Source organism: Xenopus laevis, chromosome 9_10L (genome assembly GCF_017654675.1).
Source record: "Xenopus laevis strain J_2021 chromosome 9_10L, Xenopus_laevis_v10.1, whole genome shotgun sequence".
NCBI lineage: Eukaryota > Metazoa > Chordata > Amphibia > Anura > Pipidae > Xenopus > Xenopus laevis.
The window spans coordinates 131,226,751-131,247,893 of record NC_054387.1 but is presented as its reverse complement, the minus strand read 5'-3'; the positions used below and the strand labels follow the sequence as shown (position 1 = coordinate 131,247,893).

The 21,143-nt window shown below is 37.8% G+C and overlaps 1 protein-coding gene across 4 annotated transcripts in view; it reads left to right on the top strand.

Moving 5' to 3' along the window:
* Positions 1 to 21,143, top strand: part of LOC108703876 (A-kinase anchor protein 9) — a 41,938-nt gene that overhangs the window by 4,004 nt on the left and 16,791 nt on the right. For all 4 annotated transcript variants that reach the window (XM_041576698.1, XM_041576697.1, XM_041576695.1 and 1 more), the window contains exons 4-17: positions 85 to 279; positions 3,918 to 4,055; positions 5,188 to 5,292; positions 6,401 to 6,451; positions 8,440 to 8,496; positions 8,753 to 8,839; positions 10,495 to 10,618; positions 10,708 to 10,838; positions 12,710 to 12,763; positions 14,118 to 14,186; positions 16,127 to 16,333; positions 17,984 to 18,058; positions 19,817 to 20,023; positions 20,636 to 20,710. In XM_041576698.1, the coding sequence (XP_041432632.1) occupies positions 85 to 279; positions 3,918 to 4,055; positions 5,188 to 5,292; positions 6,401 to 6,451; positions 8,440 to 8,496; positions 8,753 to 8,839; positions 10,495 to 10,618; positions 10,708 to 10,838; positions 12,710 to 12,763; positions 14,118 to 14,186; positions 16,127 to 16,333; positions 17,984 to 18,058; positions 19,817 to 20,023; positions 20,636 to 20,710 (1,575 nt within the window). The remainder of the gene's footprint in view (positions 1 to 84; positions 280 to 3,917; positions 4,056 to 5,187; positions 5,293 to 6,400; positions 6,452 to 8,439; positions 8,497 to 8,752; positions 8,840 to 10,494; positions 10,619 to 10,707; positions 10,839 to 12,709; positions 12,764 to 14,117; positions 14,187 to 16,126; positions 16,334 to 17,983; positions 18,059 to 19,816; positions 20,024 to 20,635; positions 20,711 to 21,143) is intronic.

Genomic DNA, 21,143 nt, shown 5'->3' with positions numbered 1-21,143 from the left:
CACAAAGTACTGTAACCACTAAAGATCTTTAAATTCCTAAGAAGGATTGCATGTTATTGTTTGATTTCTCATTCCTGTTCCAAGAAACAACCCTGTGCCATACGACTGGTACACACAGATGAATCTGGTCAACTGCAACTAAATGAATCTGCTGTACAGACCTGTTTTCTGGATGGAGAGATATCAGACTACCCTGTTTGCCTAATCTGTGTGATCGGAGAGAAGCGTCGAGGCAAATCCTTCCTCATGAACTACATCCTGAGAGCTCTGTCCTGCCAGGTGAGAGGATCTTATAGAAAAACATAGATTGAAGGGCTATCTACCAACAGTCCAACCAAGTTGTCCTTGTTAAACTGGATGGAGGTATGAGAATGTCATAGTGCAGTGAAATTGCATTTAGTTGCACATCAATTTATGCTAATCTTTTATATACCGTATATACTCGAGTATAAGCCGAGTTTTTCAGCCCCCAAAATATGCTGAAAAACTCTACCTCGGCTTATACTCGGGTCAATCGCAAAAACGGTCCAAGAATGGTCGCCGGCATCAAAAAACCAGACGCCGGCACCTCCAATGTGAGCAGAAACCCTAAATTTTTTGATTGAAACTTACCAGAAGCTGCTGCATTTCTCACCCTAGGCTTATACTCGAGTCAATCAGCTTTCCCAGTTTTTGGAGGTAAAATTAGGTACCTCGGCTTATACTCGGGACAGCTTATACTCAAGTATATACAGTACTTTTGGGTGAGCACTTATTTGTTTTCCTGTGGCTGTGGTTGAAAGACAACACCTTTATACAGTTTATATATATACTTGTCAAGGAGATCAGCACACCAATTTCTCTAATTAGTGATTATTTATTCCACTGTGCATTCCAATGTTTCGATCCACATTTGGATCTTTATCAAGGATTCTGTGCAAGTGATACATCTGGGTTTAAATACTTAACATTCAAAAAAAGTGATACTGTGACACCATCATTTACATATATTTGTCCACCAATCACATCACAATGCCAATTATCCATTACCTTACTTCACTTGTATTGTGTATTTCAAGTGACTTACTAAGTTACTATCTCCACCTAAAGTGTCAAATGTCCAATAAAAAATCTTTTTTGAATCCAGAAGTGTGAGTTTTCATTATGATTATTCGTGCAGGATAACAACAAAAAAAACAAAAACATCCTTAAAACAAAAAAATCCAGACCCGCACATCACTAACATGAATATATGCACTGAAAACTGAAGAAGTAAGGTAATGGTTAATTAGCATTGTGATGCGATTGGTTGACTAATATATGCCAATGATGGTGTCACAATATCATTTTTTTTTTTTAATGTTTAATGTTAAGCATTGAAACCCAGATCTATCACTTGCACCGAATCCATGATAAAGATCCAAATGTGGATCAAAACATTGGTATAAATAATTGCATAATAAGAGAAATTGGTGTGCTGATCTCCTTGAAAAGTATGCATACAATTTAGATCAAGCACCCATTATTTATATATATATATATATATATATATATATATATATATATATATATATATATATATATATATATACTGAAACCAGGTAAGGTCATGCGCACACCTTAAAGGTGAAGTAACCAGGTGCCGCCGCTGTATCGAATATCCACTTCTATCTTGTTGTAAGCAGCGCACACTGGATGATTTTTTAAAACGATTAATTTATTTTTCAAAATATTAAAAGCATAAAGCACAGATCAACGTTTCGGTCCTGGTCTTGGACCGAAACGTTGATATATAACGAAATTGCAGATGATACCCGCACTCCTTCACATCTTGTTCTGCCGGGTGCTCGGTCAAAAATATATATATAGAATTGTGGAAAGGACGAGCACTCCGTTTTTCAAAAAATTCAATAATTTATTTCAATCTCACAGTGTCTCCAACGTTTCGGCCCACTTTAGGGCCTTTATCAAAGTGGGCCGAAACGTTGGAGACACTGTGAGATTGAAATAAATTATTGAATTTTTTTGAAAAATGGAGTGCTGGTCCTTTCCACAATTCTATATATATATATATATATATATATATATATATATATATATATATATATATATATATATATATATATATATATATATATATATATATATATATATATTTATGTAAATTATTTAGTGCTTCATATCACTTGAATTTGTAGTATATTCATCTGGCCAGAGGGTAACTGCCATTTATGAAGAATAGAGAATGAGCACCAGAGACAATAAATGGCAGCCTTCTTAGTGCTAGAAAGTGATCTCAACATAGCCCAGCTTTAGATAAAGTCTTATGGAGCAACAGACTGATCTGATCCTCACTCATCTCTTCATTATTTGAACTTTGAATTGGTCACCAATCAGAACAGGCTTCCAGTACTTTTTTGTTTGCTCAAGCAAAGCACTGCTAACATTGATGAACCTTGTACTTCTAAAATAACAAAACACATATTTGTACTTGACTTTGTGGTAACGATTGGAAATCGTGTAAAAATGCTTGAACCTGCAGTTATAGACAACGGCTCATTGCAGTTACATGTGCAAGTTCAGTATCTATTTCCTCTTCACTGATCTTGGCAGAACATTCCTCTTCCTGGCTTTGTCTATTCCGCAGCCACATTCAGGATAACGTTTGGAGAAGAAAGCCAAAAAGTGATGTGATATCGTAGGAGTGCAAAACATCCTGACAAAATGCCATCCTTCAGTACAAAGATTATCTTGGTTGTAAATGGTTTTATTATTCAATTAGCACCACTAGTGTAATAAAACAATGAGAGCCAGATAAGAAGAGCAGAGCTGCAGTTACATGCTGGGCAAACAAATATGCTTCAAATATAGTTTCTCCTGACCAGTTTATTATTTGAATTAGTAAATCATTTGTTCTCTAATATATGTTCTAAACCAATTGCAGCTGATCTGAGCATGCTTGAGTTCATAGGGGTTGCATCACACCTCTTCTTCTAAGTAGATGAATATCTGGAAAAATGAGTTTTGAACTTCTGCACTTGTTTCCTCAACCAATCAGTTTACATTGTATAATCTGAAAAGAGAAAACAGCAACATTGGATTAAAAGCATCACTTCTGTTCTATTCTTACCTTGTTCTTACATAAAATGGTTCTTCCTTTAACCTTAGTACCCTGGTTCCTTGAACAAAAGTTGGACTTCTTACCAAAAAAGTGTTATCTATAGCTCTGTCTCTCGCAGCACTTGGGGAATTGTTTGCCTTTGGTTAAAACCGGTGAGAAGTAGTGCCAAAATAAATGATCTTTATGAATTAATCTGGGAGTTAATCTCTCCCAGAAATGATGACTGTTCAACAAAGTATCTATTTCCATAAAAGAATGAACTTAATATACTTCTTTCATTATTTAGGGGCACATTTACTAAGGGTCAAAGTGAATATTCAAATTGAAAAACTTCGAATTTCTAAGTAATTTTTGGGTACTTTGACCATTGAATAGGCCAAATTCAACTTTGATTTGAAGTGAAAATGCTATTCGACCATTCGATAATCAAAGTACTGTCTCTTTAAAAAACGTAGACTTCGACACTTCGCCACCTTAAACCTGCCAAATTGCTATGTTAGCCTATGGGGACCTCCTAGAACCTATAGCCAACATTTGGCTAAATTTTTAGAAGTCAAAGTGAACTCATACGATCATACGATTAAATCTTTCGATTCGAAGTACGATCGAACTATGATCGTAGTACGATTGTACTTTCTTAAAAATCCTATGAATGCCGAACTAGCCTATTCGATGGTCAAATTTTGAAGTTTTTTGCACTTCGAAATTCAACCCTTGATAAATCTGCCCCTAAGTGTTGTGTGTTCCTGCGATTGATTTGGGATGTTTTTTTGGAAGCAAGTAGTGAAAAAAAGCAAATCCCTCTTTTTCGTTTTAGGAGAAGGGACATCCACTCAGCCTGGGGGCAGATGATGCTCCTCTCAGTGGGTTTGAGTGGAGAGATGGAATAAGCTGCACAACCAAGGGCATCTGGATCTGGAGCAAGCCCTTCATTCTAGAGCGTAATGGAGAAAAGGTGAGGGTGGGATTGCCTGGGCCTTAGTTGTATGTATCCTATATATTATGGATATTTAATTTGGATATCATAATGTTCACTGATTTCAAACCTTTTGAAGTTTCTATTTCTGAAATCTTTAAAGTTGCATCTCCTATTTCAAACTGCAAGTCTTTGTTTCACTTACAAAATAATTTAAAAAAAATATCATAATGTAGACATTTGCAACCCAAGACAATTTACTTTTGGTCTTTATTTTTTATTTTTGCGATTTTTGAAAAACATTAGAATTTTGCAGCCTTCAGGTTTTTACGTTATTTCTTATCTGGATCCAAGATTCTCATTGTCCGAGAGAGCAGGCATTGCCCTTTAAAAACTCCAAAAAAAAATGACAATTCCTGATAGTTTCAGAATAGTAAGATCACATTAAGGGACTGATTTATGAACATTCGATAATCTTGTTCAGTTATTACACTATTAATTCATTAAAAGTAATTAATTAAAAGTTCGACCGTTAACCGTGAATGCTCATAAATCTGCACCCTAAAGTTAATTTAAATTTAATTTAAATTTAAAATTAATTTAAAGATTTTTTTTAATTCTCAACAACTATAGGGTACATGTTCAAATCGAATCTGTAAAGTTTATTGTAAGAATTCAGATTCTAGTGTATACTCATACACTACACATACACATCCTCCTCAAACACTCTCTAATAATAATAACAACAACACAGAGCATTCGAAGCAATTCATACAGACCCACATACCAGACATACATTGTCATCAGATATGCGAAGATCTCCATGACTCAAAAAGCAAGACAACAAGAGGGATAAATAATGGTAAAATAAGTGAAGGTGTATGAAGGAAACTAAAAGATGAAAAACAGCTCAGAATAGCAAAAGGAAAGGAATAAAGGCAAAACAAAAATTAAAAAGTGGGAAATATACACATGAATAACAGATTAAAAATGCAGAAAATCAAAAATAGCATTAAAAAACTAAATTAAACCTTTTCTGGTTTGCTAGTGAAACAACAGTTCAAGTTGAAACCTCGTTATGTAGTTTAGGCTCCTAACCTGTCCTCATTCAAAATCAAATCCTTAGGCTTTAGTATCAATCCTTATTCCACGGCTTGTGCTTTATTCTCAGAGGGCCGTGTTTGTTCTGGACACAGAGGGCTCCCTGGATATTCAGAGTTCAAGAGACATTTGCCTGAAGCTGTCTGCATTATCCATGATCCTCAGCTCCTACCTGGTAGGCCAGAACCTCCAGACTCTAGACTTTGGGGCCGATTTATTAAGATTCAAGTTGTTTTTTTCATAAAGATTAGAATATTCGAGTTGTATTTTTTGTTCAAAACGTACATTTTCGAGTTAAAAAAACTCAAATAGATCAAGTTTTTTTTAAAAAATAAAAAAACCTTGAATATTCGAAATGTATTATACATCAACCCTGAAAATAGCTTGAATACAAAAATACACCACCTAAAACCTGCTGAGGTTGTGTAGAAGTCAATGGCAGAGGTCCCTGGAGCCATTTGAAGAGGTTAACAGCCTGGAGATTTTTTTTAGGGTTTTGGCTGAAAACTGGAATCGAGAACCTTATTTGATCAATTTGATTTTTTTTTCTGCCAAAAACTCAATCAATTCAAGTTTTCTGGTTGCAGGACTCGAACTCACAGAATTGGGTTTTTGACATTCAAGTTTTTTCTTAAGTAAGATACCATTCGAGTTTCAAGGTCATTTGAGGTTGAAAAAAACTCTAACATTAAACTTTGATAAGTCAGCCTCTTGGGGGCAGATTTATCAAGGGTCAATTTCGAAGTTAAAAATACTTCGAAATTCCACCATCGAATTGAAATACTTGGAATATCGAAGTCGAAGTTTTTTTCATCGAATTTGGCTATCCTGTGGTCGAAGTAAAATCGTTCAATCAAACGATTCAATGGATTTTAGCGATCAATCGAACAATTTTACTTTGACCTAAAAAAACGTAGAAAAATGCATTAGAAGATCCCCATAGGCTAACATAGCACTTCAGCAGGTTTAAGTTGGCGAAGTATTGAAGTCGAAGTTTTTTTTAAAGAGACAGTACTTTGACTATCGAATGGTCAAATATTCGAAGTATTTTACTTCGAATCAAAGTCATAGTAGCCTATTCGATGGTCGAAGTACCCAAAAATTTACTTTGAAATTCGAAGTTTTTAACTTTGAAAATTCCCTCGAATTCACTTCGACCCTTGATAAATCTGCCCCCTTGATGTCTGTAGCAAATAGATATTTTGTATTTGGGGATAATAATTTCTATTTATTTTAGTTCTTCATGAATCTGTTTGATATTGTTTTGTTGTTCAAATATGCAGATATTCAATGTGAACTCAAACTTGAAAACAACAGAAATGGACTATCTTGAGGTAATTACAGGCTTATGGGGTCGGTGACTGACAATGTGGAGGGGGCCATAAGGAATTAAATTAAAAATGGAATGAGAAGATGACAATTAAGCTACAGATAGAGTCGACATGTGCATCATTTGCCCACGGATGTTGTGTTGTGTGCCCCAAGTGTGTCACATGGGTCAAGCTAAATCTCCTCCCTCTACAGAAATATAAATATAAAGCATAACTTGAAACATAAATAAGTTCCACAACCAGTAACATAGACAAGGGCTCATTTATGACCATAGCTGTTGCTGTGGGAAGAAAGGTGCAGGCATCACGTAAATCGAATAGAAACTACACTTTGTACACAATAATTGGACTTTCTATAGAATAATCATTAAGCTCCCAAATCTCTTAATTACCCTTCATGCAATGTAGAGTACATAATAATATAGAATGGGTAACAGTAGACATTAGGTGCAAATGCATATATCATTTATGGAGGTCTAGCCCCAATGGCCAAATCATTAATTGTTCACTAATTTAAAGCCAGCTCCTCAATAGCCTAATGGCTGTGATACTGTAAATATTTGTGAAAACAGGTTGTCCAACTATGGGGTTGGCCCTAGGGGAAGCAGAACCTTGGATATCTGAGATCTTTAGAGAATGCCAATTTTCTTTTCTTGATACTCCTGAAAACCCACCGTGAGGATTAATTAGAGTGAGGTTTGGGGTGGCTCCTGGTGCTCATGAAGCTGTAATTAAATGGCTGATACAGCACTCTTACCATATATCTACTACTATGCTATGAGTTTAAGGGGTATATTACAGAGTGATATCCCCAAATGGAATATGAAGTTGAGATTATGCACCAGTACTCCCTTCAGAGCAGTGATCCCCAACCAGTAGCTTGTGAGCAACATGTTGCTCCCCAAACCCTTGGATGTTGCTCCCAGTGGCCTCAAAGCAGGTGCTTATTTTTGAATTCCAGGCTTGGAGGCAAGTTTTGGTTGCAAAAAAAAACAGTTGTATTGCCAAATAGAGCTTTCTGTAGGCAGCCAGCCCACATAGGGCTTCCAAATAGCCAATCACAGCCCTTCGTTTGCATCCTCAGGAACAATTTTCATGCTTATGTTGCTCCCCAACCCTTCTTACATTTGAATGTGGCTCATGGGTGAAAAAGGTTGGGGATCCCTGAGCTAGAGGGACCACTGTTCTGTCCTCGCTACGTATTACCCTGGGGCAGTGTGTAGTTCGACATGCAGCTAAACCTTCCCACAATTCAATAAAGAGACTAAGCTTGGAGTCTGTAGATTTTACTGAATAGGCAAGTGGAATAAGGTGAAACTGTAATACAAACAGCAGAAAATATAATAAGTATGCTTGCAATGAACTATATATAAACATGCAAATGAACATATAACTGCAGCATAAAATATATATACTGGCATAAATGTCTCTGTAGCAATGTCTCTGGGGGTTCTGGCAGCTGTGGAGGTGTTTTGGTGTAACTATTTGCTTACCAGCGATTCTATCATAAGGGAGATGCAGAACTGTGTGCTTCTTCCAGCAGCATGGTCTGTAAAATGGAGTCCTGGCTCCCACAAGGCATTGCTCTAGGTCACGTGGTGGGCGTACGGTAGCCTGATTAGTCCAAATTCTGCCATAAGCCTTATGGAGGTGTAGAATGAATATACAGGAAGTGACGTTGTGCACTTACAGCAAGTGTCCAGAGGAGGGAGCTCCGAGCAAATGAATAGGGAAATCCCAAATATGGTAAAAGCGTATGCTGGAGACATGACAACCACCATATACAAAAACTTGGTTAGACACTCATGGTGAAAACCCATAGACAGGCCAACATAAAATAAATACAGATGATTCAGCAAACCAAGTATGTGGATGGTTGAGGGCAGGGTTTGAAGCATAGGTGTGGAACTGTTTTGTGACCAACATCACTTTTATACTGTTACAATGATCACTGGGTTGCTGTGCAGTTAGCATGACATTTCTGTTTCCAGATGTATCTCCATGTAGCTGAGTATGTCGGGAGATCGTTTGATCTGCAGGCCTTACAGGTAAGTGAGCAATTGATAGACTGCTTCCAGCACAGAAGTTTAAGGTAGGAGGTGGCATCTTTGGTCAAATGAATCAAATGATTCTAAGACAAACCCAACTTTGCATAATGCATAATCCGTTACTACACGTATTCTATTTTCTTTGACCACGTGACCTCTATGACATGTCAGCAGCACCCCATCAGATCCACTTGCACCTATCTCCTTATGCCATTGCCTGTCTGTATTATATTATGTTGTCTGTTTTGTGTTATAGCACCTCAATATCCTTATACGTGACTGGCAAGATTTTAGGAGATGTGGAAAAGAAGAGGCCCGGGCTTATGTATTTCATGAGACTGAGGTAGAAGCTTATGTACAACACTGGATAATCAGTTGTCTTGTTACTAAATTTTTGTCCAAAAGTAGCATATGTTGGGGTATATTAATCACATATACTGTAACTGTGATGATTGAGAGATAATATTGCCACATTTTTTATTTATTTGGTATTTTTAGGTTTATGAATAATAGAGATTCACCGAATCCAGGATTCAGTTCAGGATTTGGCCAAGATTATGCCTTGTTCAGCAGGGTTCATCCAAATCCGAGTTCCTGGCAGAACCAAATCCAAAAATATCACGACTTTTTGACTTTTCATCTCACAAACAAGGAAGTCAAAATTATTTTAACCACGTGAGCAGTGGTTCCATAATTTACATATACAAATTAGGGATCGGATTCAGTTCAGTATTTGGCCAAATCTTTTTACAAAGGATTCAGGATTTGGCTGAATCCAAAATTAGTAGACTTGGTGCATTTGTCTTTCTATATTTGTTCTTTCCAGTTTGCAGCTGAAAATGTTACCTGGTCATGAATATCAGTCAAAAAACAGATTTTTATTTTTATTGCTCCCAGGTTGTTCAGGTATAACCTCAACCAGACAACATTTTACATTTCTGAATATCATCTGTAAATAAATCAGAGTTCAGAACAATACAATTATCAAATTGTTTCAGAAATCTGTTGTCTACACCATACTAAAAGTATATTTATGCCAAAACTTTATGTTACCACCTATCGATTCATAAGAGTTGGACAGTGAGGTATACAAGAATTTGTCTCACAACCCAGGTACCCAACAATATGGTTGGATCTCAATGCAGAACTGCACCTTCGGTTGAATTATGGGTTCTGGGTTAAAACAACACACACATCAATGGGGGGGATCATGGTTTGGAAAAAAAAGTCCAAGCAATGCAATGTGATTATTATAAAGCCTCTATAGACTTACCCATGTATAGACTGGAGATAAAATGTTCTGCGGGAAATAAAAAAAAATGTTATGAAAGCAGTGGTAGACATGAATCCAGCTCTATCATATTGCCCCCAAGGCAGCCATTAAATTATAAGACTTAAAACATGAGGATATTCTAAAACAATAATAATGATGCATGTTATTGTAGGAAAATGGTATTCAGGGTTTACAAATTGGGATAAGATCATGGAAGGAGAAGGCCAGAAAAAGAGCTTCTCAATAAGTGAGCTGGAAAAGTCTATCTATATAAAGAAGGGATAATTTTAGTATAGTAGCCAAAAAAACTAATCATTTAGTTGGTACAAAGGTGGATATGGTTAAAATTAAGAAAGCATTTAGGAGTGATGGTAGAGTGAATTTACCAGAGGTGGAGACAAAAGCAATCTGGGCATTTTTTCATCTTCATGCACTCAATTGTTTAACAGCCTGGTTACTTGAGCCCTTCCACTGTCCATTTGATTTTGGGGCCAGATGGGTAAACATATAACACCCATGCAAGAAAAAAGTGGAAAAAAGAAGACAGATGCTGTTAACAGAGGTTCGAGGCATTAGAAAAACAAACTTTGAGAATAAGCCATCACCAATGATTTTCAGATGTTGATGGATGAAAGAAGGAAGGTTATCAGAATGTGCCATTGTTGTTGACAAATAATCAATATTCTGTCACTCCCGTAACCCCCATCTTACATATTCGTATTCAGAATCTGCAAAATGAACCTTCATACAAATTGGTGTCAGAGACCCTAAGAGGCCCATTAGCAGACTACTCCCTCCTGCCCCACCCAGGGAAAGATCTGATGATTGACAGTCAAGGGAAATTATCAGGTAACACTAAACCCTTTTTTTCACTCCATTAACCACAATTGAGTCCTTAACACTAATAGTTTTGAGACTTTCCCTCTTCTCTATGGCAGATATGGAAGAGGATTTCAGGAATCATCTAACAACCTACATATTCAACCTCGTGGGAGACATTTGGCTCCACAGAAAAACCAACAGACAAGGGGAAAAAGTGACGTGTGCTGAGCTGGCAGGAGTATTAAAGGTTTGTGAAATTATTTCTGTGTATGTCAATGCCTCTCCGTTAAAAAAATTATTTGTAGAAATGGCGGCCATTGTCATCCTGTGGATTGATTACTTCACATCAGTTGGTGGGCCTCACAATAGACGTGCAGATAACTTTATAGTGCTGGGAACGTTCATTCAGATAAAAAAAGTATACAAAAATATTTATAATATTATTTTTCAGAAAAATTAGCTTTAAAGTTTTAATTCCATGGGAGATACTTGGAGACAAACTAAATATAATATGTTGTTGCTATGGTGTAAGGAACTCAAGTTTCTAGAGTAGGGTTGATTAATCAAAAACATTCCATGAAAATTTTTTATTCCCCAAACCTGCCAAAATGACCTAGGTAATGAATTCACCTTTATACCACTTCCCTTGTTCCTTGGATGTTACAGAGAAGTCATGGACAGTGACACATATACTATGCAGATGGCTAAAAAGACATTGATTTGGTATATGTTGGTGGCCTTTCTTCATGTAGTTGTTAGGATGTCTGGAGAGTGTGTGGGGAAGCAGTGTTAATTTTTGAGCACCACAGGTTTTTTGCTCCATCCAAACCTTGAACTGATAGGAAAACCTTGTCTTCCTTTTCTTGTTTCATCTGTGTTGCTTTTTGTTAACAAAACTGTAAGGATATTTCTGTGTTGGTATACATGTATAATGGTATTTCTTTTGTACATATGTACTTCCTCCTGTTGTCGTATTCATCTGCTGGGCTTTCTTTACGTTTTCTGAAAAGCATGACATGCTCATTGTTCAAAGTTTCTACTAAGAAATTTGCTATAATTCATGGGTGTACACATGGGAGCAGCTATGAAACCAGTGGTGAAAGCTATGCCAAAGTATACAATTTAATATGTAGACTCACAGTAGGGTAAATGCTTCATAAAGTCCAAGAGTTTGTCCTGTCAACATAACTTGTCTTTTTACATATCGGTAGATACATTGTAACACTATAGTAAACTGAGTGGCACCGTTTCTGTAACTATGAGCTTTACCCTAATAATACTGTATGCTCCGGCTGAGACCTTAATTGGCAGGGGTTAAGCCCTCACAGCGATGTGGAGGCAGGGTGTAGTAGACCTGTAATTGGGTGCTATGCACAATAACTGGGTGCCAGGAGTTCTTGCAACTTATTTATTAACACAATAATCCACAAAGGAGTTCACATAGAGATACGCAGGAACATGGAGCAACAGTGGATAGGCATACTGTATACTCACAAGCACCAATGGTCAGTATAAGTATAAGGGGAGAGAACATACAGTCTACAGAGGTACACCCAGCTTTCAGCCTTTATCCTAAGTAGAACCTAGGGGAATCTCTACATCCCTAAGTCTGTACACTTAGTCCCTACTTCTGGACAATTGGTACCCAGGATCCTAATCCCATCACACTCTTTGGTGGAGCCTCAGCTGCTCAGCTAAATAACCTGACTATCGGTGACTAATAAAAGTGGGTAAACTATCCTTACTAGACCTGACCTGTCTATGTTCCACGTCTCCCTTCCAGCCTGCTCAGGTAAGGGGATTAAAAAAATAGACCCTGAGCACATGGATGCTCTGGCTTATATACTTCAGCACAGTCCATCTACTGGACATTTATTACGGGATCAGGAAAAATTCCCCTCCTAACTTTATTTTAGGAGTCCATAACACTAGGGGACTGCCTGATAAATAAAAGTAACTGGCTAATTTACCAGTCCCCTACACATTAATAGACATTTATATAAATATATCACATCCAATGTTTGCAAAAACAGCTTGATCCAGAGAAAGGAAAACTGCACTTTCCTGGGTGCCAGTGTGATCCTCTAACTGTAGTAATAACATTTTATATCATTACAGAGAGTTGTGAACATTATGCAGAGTTTATCATACAGCTTTACCTCCCCGTTGCAGGTATGTATCTGAAAGTATTTTTATAAACAGTATAACCTCTGGGTGAAAAGTAGCTAGGCCAGACCAACCATGTATTATACTGTAAATAAGGATATTAGAAGTCACTGAGGGGTTGTTCTGTGACCATATAAAGACACAAGGCTGCAGGCTGAGTTATACAGGGAACTCTGAGTATCACTCATGTATTATAAGGGATAATGTACCCCCTACTGTAAATGATAAGGATATTAGAAGTCACTGGGGGTTGTTCTGTGACCATATAAAGGCACAAGGCTGCAGGCTGAGTTATACAGGGAACTCTGAGTATCACTCATGTATTATAAGGGATAATGTACCCCCTACTGTAAATGATAAGGATATTAGAAGTCACTGAGGGGTTGCTCTGTGACCATATAAAGGCACAAGGCTGCAGGCTGAGTTATACAGGGAACTCTGAGTATCACTCATGTATTATAAGGGATAATGTACCCCCTACTGTAAATAATAAGGATATTAGAAGTCACTGAGGGGTTCTATGCCCATATAAAGGCACAGGGAACCTCTGAGGTGAAAGACCCCTTTAATAAACAAGTTAAAAAGCCAAGGACCAAGTACAGAGACCTGCGCTACTCCACTGGTCCAATTAAAAAAATTCCATTTACCACCATTATTTGTAATTTAGTAAGTCTTCAGTTTGTTTCCAATTAGACCAATGAAAGTCAATTTGTAATTCAATCAGTAGTGACTTAAATAAGTGAGGATTGGAATCTTGCCACCTTATCATGATTGATGTCAGAGGCTTAACTACAGAGGAAGCAGAACCTGCAGGGGGGCCCAGGAGGTATAGGGGCCCCCAGATTCCCTAATTCATATAGAAGTTAAATAAATATTGGTAAAACAGGTCAACCTCTAAACATTTTGGGGGCCTGAAAACTAATTTGCTGTGGGACCCATTAATATCTAGTTACACCACTGTGAAGCAAAGGAATTGGTCTCCCAAATGCAACTTCGGGTTAACGATCGTCATTGTCTCATACAATTCTGGCTGCAGTGTAGGGGGGGGAAAAGCCATCCTCTAGTCTAAAGAATCCTGTCACAGGGATAATTTTCCTGATTCTCTTATTTAATTGCCCTGACTATTTTCAAATAGACCTTCAACCAATTACAGGGTAGCTTTATATATCTTAATAGGATCACTGCTCTTTTTATTCTATCATGTGATTTATGGCCATCAGAATTCGATTTAATTTTATTCTTTAAATGTCAACTGGGCTTTTAGGACCATTCCTCGTCTTTCAGGCTGCTAAACCAAGGACCAATTGTAAGACTATGGGAGCGTGTTTACAGACAATTTCTATATTTTTATTTTACGTAGATGTTCTTTGCCTTTGAAAATCACAAAAAGGTGGAAGAATTTAAGGAGAAGTTCCACACTTTCAAACAGGTGCGTTAACTGCTCTTAACATATACCATGTAGTAGTGTACTTGTTTCTGTTCAAAGCATTTGCCCTTGACCAAAAAACGAGTCAGTAGTGCCAGGTGAATATCTTGTGAAATGGACATGCTATTACTCTTTGGTAGATCCATGTTTCTCAACAGAATTCATTTTGGGGTTATTTGTACATTTTTGAAATATTCTTATATGTTTGTATCAGCCAAGGTTTAGACAAACCATTTGCCAAACAGGCCCCTCAGGATCACCAACCAACTGAAGTTCAGGGAACTAGTTATTCTTTACCCAGGTGAAAGGTTGGGTCAGATTAGGTCCTTATCATTTACCATGTGAGTATTGGGAAAGGACCCCAGATCTAAGAGATCTAACAGTCAGTCAATATATATGCTTTCTGGTTAAGAAATCTTCTTGACAAGAAATAGTGACTTTATAATTGATAATAAGATGATTTCTCTTTCGGAGATTCAAAAACGTTGGGGTCGACAGCCTAGGGACTTATGGGGTTATAGACAATTACATTTTTAAATATCAAAAATCAGAATGAAGGATTGGAACAGGATCTTAATACCTTGAGAACAGATGTTAATGTCTCCACTTAATTTTACTAAACCCCTTTCAACGTTTTATAAACTACTTGTAGAGCAATTCTCTATTCAAGAGAAGAACTTTTGTAACAAGTGGGAAAAATAACTAAATGTTAATATTACAGTACTTATGTGGAATACAATTTTTACTAATATACTTCAAACCTTCAGGGCATCAGGGGCTAGAGATTCAGCATATAAAATAATTTTATTTTAATTACTAGATGGCACTATACCCCTGTTAGGTTAAGTAAAATGAGCCCGACCTTGTCCAGGTTGTGCTGGAAATGCAACGACAAAGAAGCTTCTCGTTCCCATATCTGGCTTACATGTCCAGTCTTAAAAAATTTTGGAAATCAGTAATTTCTATAATTAACAGAGTTACTAATTCTTGTTTGGATATTAATAATCAAACATAAATCCTATTGACTTATTTAATTATGGAGGATAAAGTTATTTCCAATCCCCTTACCCTGCATATGATGCATGCGGCTAAATGTCTCATACCAAACAAATGGAAGTCACCAGAGGCTCCCACGATAGTAGAACGTCTTTCCTCTATTGAGGACATTAAACAAATGGAAGAAATCACTTATATAATACATAACAAAAGTGTTCGATTTTGGGAAATATGGTCCCGATGGACAAATTTCATGGAATCAATTAATAACCGTGGTAGGCTTATCATACTAAAAACATTGATTGTATTTGGGAAAACCAGTGAAAGGGGATACCTAAGATGTGATTGGTGGCTACTTCACTTTATGCTGTCACAACGTTAATTGTATTTTCTGCATTTTTCTTTATTAATTATTGCATACTTACCTACTTCTTTCCCTGTTCCCTTTTTAAAAGAAAAAAAAAAAAAAAAAAAAAAGAGAGAAATCTCTTGACAGCACAGAAAAACATAGAACTGCTCTTACAGCCAAACAGGTGGTTCTGCCTCAAGGCAAGGGTACTAGGGACCAAGGCTAGCTTGAGAACAGAATCCATCTATGCATACACAGAATTTCTCTTTAAGTAGGATGTAAATACATGGGATAATTCAGGAGTCTAAGCTATTATGGAATATATATATATATATATATATATATATATATATATATATATATATATATATATATATATTTATATGAGTTTTTCTTAGGAGCAACCATACTGTCTTGTTTTAATAACAAGGAGTCTGCATATATTTTATATATGCAACAAGAAAACAGAGATCCAGATACATCACCATCCGCTCGCTCCATGTCTGAATCTTCCTAATAAAATGCTTATTATGATAATGACAAGGTAAGTGAACTCACTAAGTACAGTTAAATTAACATTTGAGATTTACAATTCCAGTCAAAAGAAGTGGATTCTCTGATCAGGAAACAGAACTTGAATCTGATTCAAATGGAGACCAACATCAATGAGATGGCAACCAAACTCCTACTGGATTTTAAACAATCACTTAAAGGGGATGATGCCAAAGAAAAGGAAAGGCTTGTAAATGAACTGGAATCCTACTTGTTAGAACAGCAGCAAGAGTTTTGTGAAGACTACTCCAAGGTAGAACATTAAAATGAGCAATGCCTAAGGGTGGGATGTTGTGTGTGGTCTGGCACTGGTTAAAGGATACCATTCCCTTCCTCAGTGCATATTGACAGGCAACAGACATACTGAGGATAATGGAAAGTGATGAAATGTTGAAAGAGCTGCCTCATTTCATTTCAGCACTGGGTACATTACTCTTACTATGAAGTTCCTAGTAATGTATTCCCAATGGTTTGTAGTCAAAGCTGTGGGAGCTATCTCTGGAAGCTCCCACAGGTCACATCTCCTGGCTTTGCCTGTAACTGCTATAACTATGCCCTTGAGTATTGGAATGGAGACCTGAACTTAACAATATAAAGTTGTGATCATTAAGGTCTGACCAGAGTGTGCCAAGAAAGGGCACAGAAAAAAAGATGGCATTTTAAATCCAATAATACACCAGCAATGACAATCACTCCTTGAATCCCAATGCCACTCAGAAGTACCAGATGTCCTATGACAAGTAGCAAATAATAGTGTGCCCACAGACAGAGTCCCATATCTTCAACACTGATGTACAGGAGTCCTTGGTGTAGATTAATGGGCGAATTTTCATCAGCATCAGTTTCGCATAGATTGCACCAGTTCCCAGGCACAAATGCGACATGACTACGCCAATTCACTAATATGCGGAGTTTCGTCCTGGGTGCTGAACGCTGTTGACTTTTCGCTAGCGTTACTTCGGCAGTGCAAGCATTTCACAGAGAAGATGCCCTATCATTCGTTTGTGCCTATCGGAAATTCGCTAGAGATCTTGTGCATAGGTCAATTTGCATGGGGCGGGTAATCTAAAGTTGTTGGTGGAAATGCATTGTGGGACATTCACTAAGATTGGTAGTTGCGCCAGGCGTAACTTTGCCGCACTTCGCCAGGCGTAGTTTCGCCAGCGCTCTGCAAATTCACTAAAATCCGAAGTTGAGCTCAGGGGTAGCGTAAGGCTGGGAAGTTGCGCTAGCGTTGATTCGCTAAGCGAAGCGAAGTTACGCTAGCGATGGTTAATTTGCATACGGTGCCAAATTCAAATTTCAATGGAGGAATACGTATCAGCGCTACAAATGCCTGGGAAACCTTCAAAACATCAAATAAAATGTTTATTTTGCCCTACACATGTGCCCGCTGTATAGTTAAGTTGCCATGAGTTAGGAAATGCAGGGGGGAAGGAGGGGAGCCCAAAAAATTTTTTCGATCTTTTTCAGCCGATCACCCATAATATAGAAAAAAAGCCAGCGTTTTTTGGGACTTTTTGAACTTTTTTTGAAGCAATCCCTATCTACTCTATTGCGCTTCGCCTGGTCTGAGGTGGCGAAGGAAGTCTAGCGTAAAAGGTAGCGTTCAGAACAATGCGCGCGTTAGTGAATTTGCGTAGTTACGTCAGTTGCACAAATTCGCCAGGCATAAGGGTGCGAAGTAACACTAGCGAATTTACGCCAGCGTTTGTTAGTGAATTTGCGAAGTAACGAAAATGCCCAACGCTAGCGAGGTCTGTGTGGTCAGGACCTTTAACTCTTAAATAGCTGGTCATAAAGAGTTCAGCTGGATTTCAGTACAGTTCCCCACAGAACTTTCACACAAGTGACCAAGATTACTATTTCTATAATCTTTACATTTATTTTTCATTCCACTCAGAGGTTCTATAGATTCCAAAATCACAAGAGGATGGAGCGTATGAAAAAGACGTTTCAAAATGTACTATCATCAAAGGTGAGTCAGTAGATACCTCCTGCTAAAATATTGTGTTCAATCTCTCTATATACTGACATCTCCCTTTAAGTGACCCTCACAGTTTTCCGGAATGTAATTCATGTATCCCTTCCCTGTGCATGCTTCACTTTCCCATTATTTGTATTTATATTAATCTTTTATTCATTTAGCGACACTTTCTAGATCATTCACCCTTAACTCACAATCTAACATTCCCACAACATACAAGCTAGGGGCAGCTGCATTGGCAGTCCTTTAAAGACATGGGGAGATCATCCAAACTGCTTCCAAATATTGCCCGGGTCAGAATCAAACACACTATGTTGTCTGCCTATTTGCCCTTGTCACTACCAATACTTTCACTTTTCCCCAAGTACAGATGAACCCATTGGGATTTCACATTTTGTTGCACCAAACACCATTTTGTGCAAAGTTCTAGACGGTGCTAGAGTGCATTTTTTTCAACACATTGCTTTTGATGGACTAAGGCCATTGATCTCTAGCACCATCTAGACTGCAGTGATCCCCAACCAGCAACAACATGTTGCTCTCCAACCCCTTGGATGTTGCTCCCAGTGGCCTCAAAGCAGGTGCTTATTTTTGAATTCCTGGATTGGAGGCAAGTTTTGGTTGTATAAAAACCAGGTGTACTGCCAAACAGAGTCTCAATGTAGATTGACGATCCAAATAGGGGCTACCAAATGGCCAATTACAGCACTCATGTGGCACCCCAAGAACATTTTTCATGCTTGTGTTGCTCCCCAACTCCTTTTACTTCTGAATGTTGCTCACAGGTTCAACAGGTCGGGGATCCCTGATCTAGAGACAGGACTTTGAATTAAAAAAATGAAATGGTGTCCGGACATGGTGTAACAAAATGTGGAAATCCCACTGGCTTCATCTGTACATTCCAACTCCTTGTACTTACTTTACATTTCTATTTTCTGTAATTGTTCCACTTTTAGTCATATACTATTAGAGAGTTCAGGAAAGGGCACAAAAATTACATAATTAAGTGTGCGCGCCTATGTTTACTTCTTTCTACCATCTTTGCACTCATTTTGCCTATTCTAGTGACCTTAGGCTCAACTAAGCCCTGTAAGCTTGCCATTGACCAGGTATAAGATATAGGGCTCCTTTTGCCAAAGCACAAGAGCATATTCTTTATAAAATAGCTTCCACATGGCTGTCTCAGTTAATATGTTATGTATTATGTAGGTGTGGCCTACTGTGTGTTTTTTATAGTTAGTGTACAAGAGTAGAACAGAGGTCCATCCTCATGGCTGATTGCATTCCCCATGTCTGCATCCTCATAATATGCATTTAATAATGGCAATAAGAAGGTGAGAAGGTGAGATAACTCATCCCAAGTATTAAGTTCCAGACAGAACAAGATGCCAGTGTTATTCCTCCATAGATCTCCAGAGTTGGTGACACATATACAGAGGACTCTCCAGTGAGAATCCTGAGACCAAACCTTGAATATGGTGTTCATACTTGGAGATTCAGGGTAAAACAGAGACAAGTGAGGGCAACTAATGTACCATTTTATGAAACTCAGGAAAGGTTTCCAAGACCTTCTGCATTATCTTCTAGCCAACATTGTTTTTACAGCTAGTGTAGAGCAAATGAACAGAGATCCAAATAAACTGCTGCCTGCTCTCCTTGTGTCAGCATCTTCCCAATAAATATCTTATAATGGTTCTGAGAAGTTAAGTAAATTACAGTTAATTTAAAATTAGAATTTTACAATTGCAGTCAAAAGAAGTATATTCTCTGATCACGGAAGAGAACGTGAGTCCATCTCAAATGAAGTCCAGCATCAATGATACAGCAACCAAATTCCTCGAGGACTTTAAACAATTAATACAAGGGGATGATACTCAAGAAAAGGAAAGGCTCAAAAGTGAACTGGAATTGTATTTGTTAAAACTTCAGCAGAAGTTCTGTAAAGACTACTCCAAGGTACCAAACTAAAATAGTGGGACTGTTGGGGCGGAATGTTGGGTTTGATTAGGTACTGGTCATAGGTTCCCCCAGTGCCTAGGTATATAAATATGTACGATGGGTATAAAGGAAGGTGATTTAATGTTGAAAGATGTGCCACTTGTATAATCTTGGCACTGGGTACATCCCACTGATGGTTTCTCAATGACTTCAATGACAGTATGCTGTTGTGTTCAATGTATGATACATACAGGGACATGCCTGGAACCTGATGGGTCGCAGTGTAAAATTTGATGCAGGACCACCGTATTCCTCTTGAAGACTCCATAGTCACCTATCCAGGGTGCAGGTGTAACCTCTATGGTTATGCTCCTAAAAACATAAAAAATATTCTAAAGATGAAACTAAGTTGAGAGATAGACAATACCAAGTGCTAAGAGAGTCCCTGATGCACATAAAGTAATCAGTGTGTAGAGCAGCACAGGGGCACAGAATGACATACAAGTATAAATCAGAAATGAGGACAAATACTACATAATGGTGCCCAAATACAAAATTAAATTTACTCTTTCATCAGCCTTTTCTTAGAAACCCACTTTAATCTTTATAATTATTTTTCCTTTTTCTCAGAGGTTCTGTGCATTTCAAAATCACAAAAGAATGGAGACAATAAAAGAGTTGTTTCAAGGTGTTATATTGTCAAAGGTGAGTGAGAAGATAACTCCTGTTAAAAGGTAATACAGAAGATATTCCATCTGTTTCCATGACCTTCTGCATTATCTTCTGTATTCTGTATCAGCCAACACTGGGGGTCATTTATCAACACTGGGCAAATTTGCCCATGGGCAGTAACCCATGGCAACCAATCAAATTGCTGCATCCATTGTTCTGCTTGCAGCTGGCGTTAAAAAGCTATTCACTGATTTGTTGCTATGGGTAACTGCCCAATGGGCAAATTTGCCCAGTGTTGATAAATGAGCCCCAGTGTTATTTACAGCTAGCCAACAGCAAATGACTAGAGATCCAAATAAACTGCTGCCTGCTCACCTTGGAGCTCATTTATAAACAGTGGGCAAATTTGCTCCTGGGCAGTAACCCATGGCAACCAATCAGATGATTGCTTTCGCTGCTCAACCTG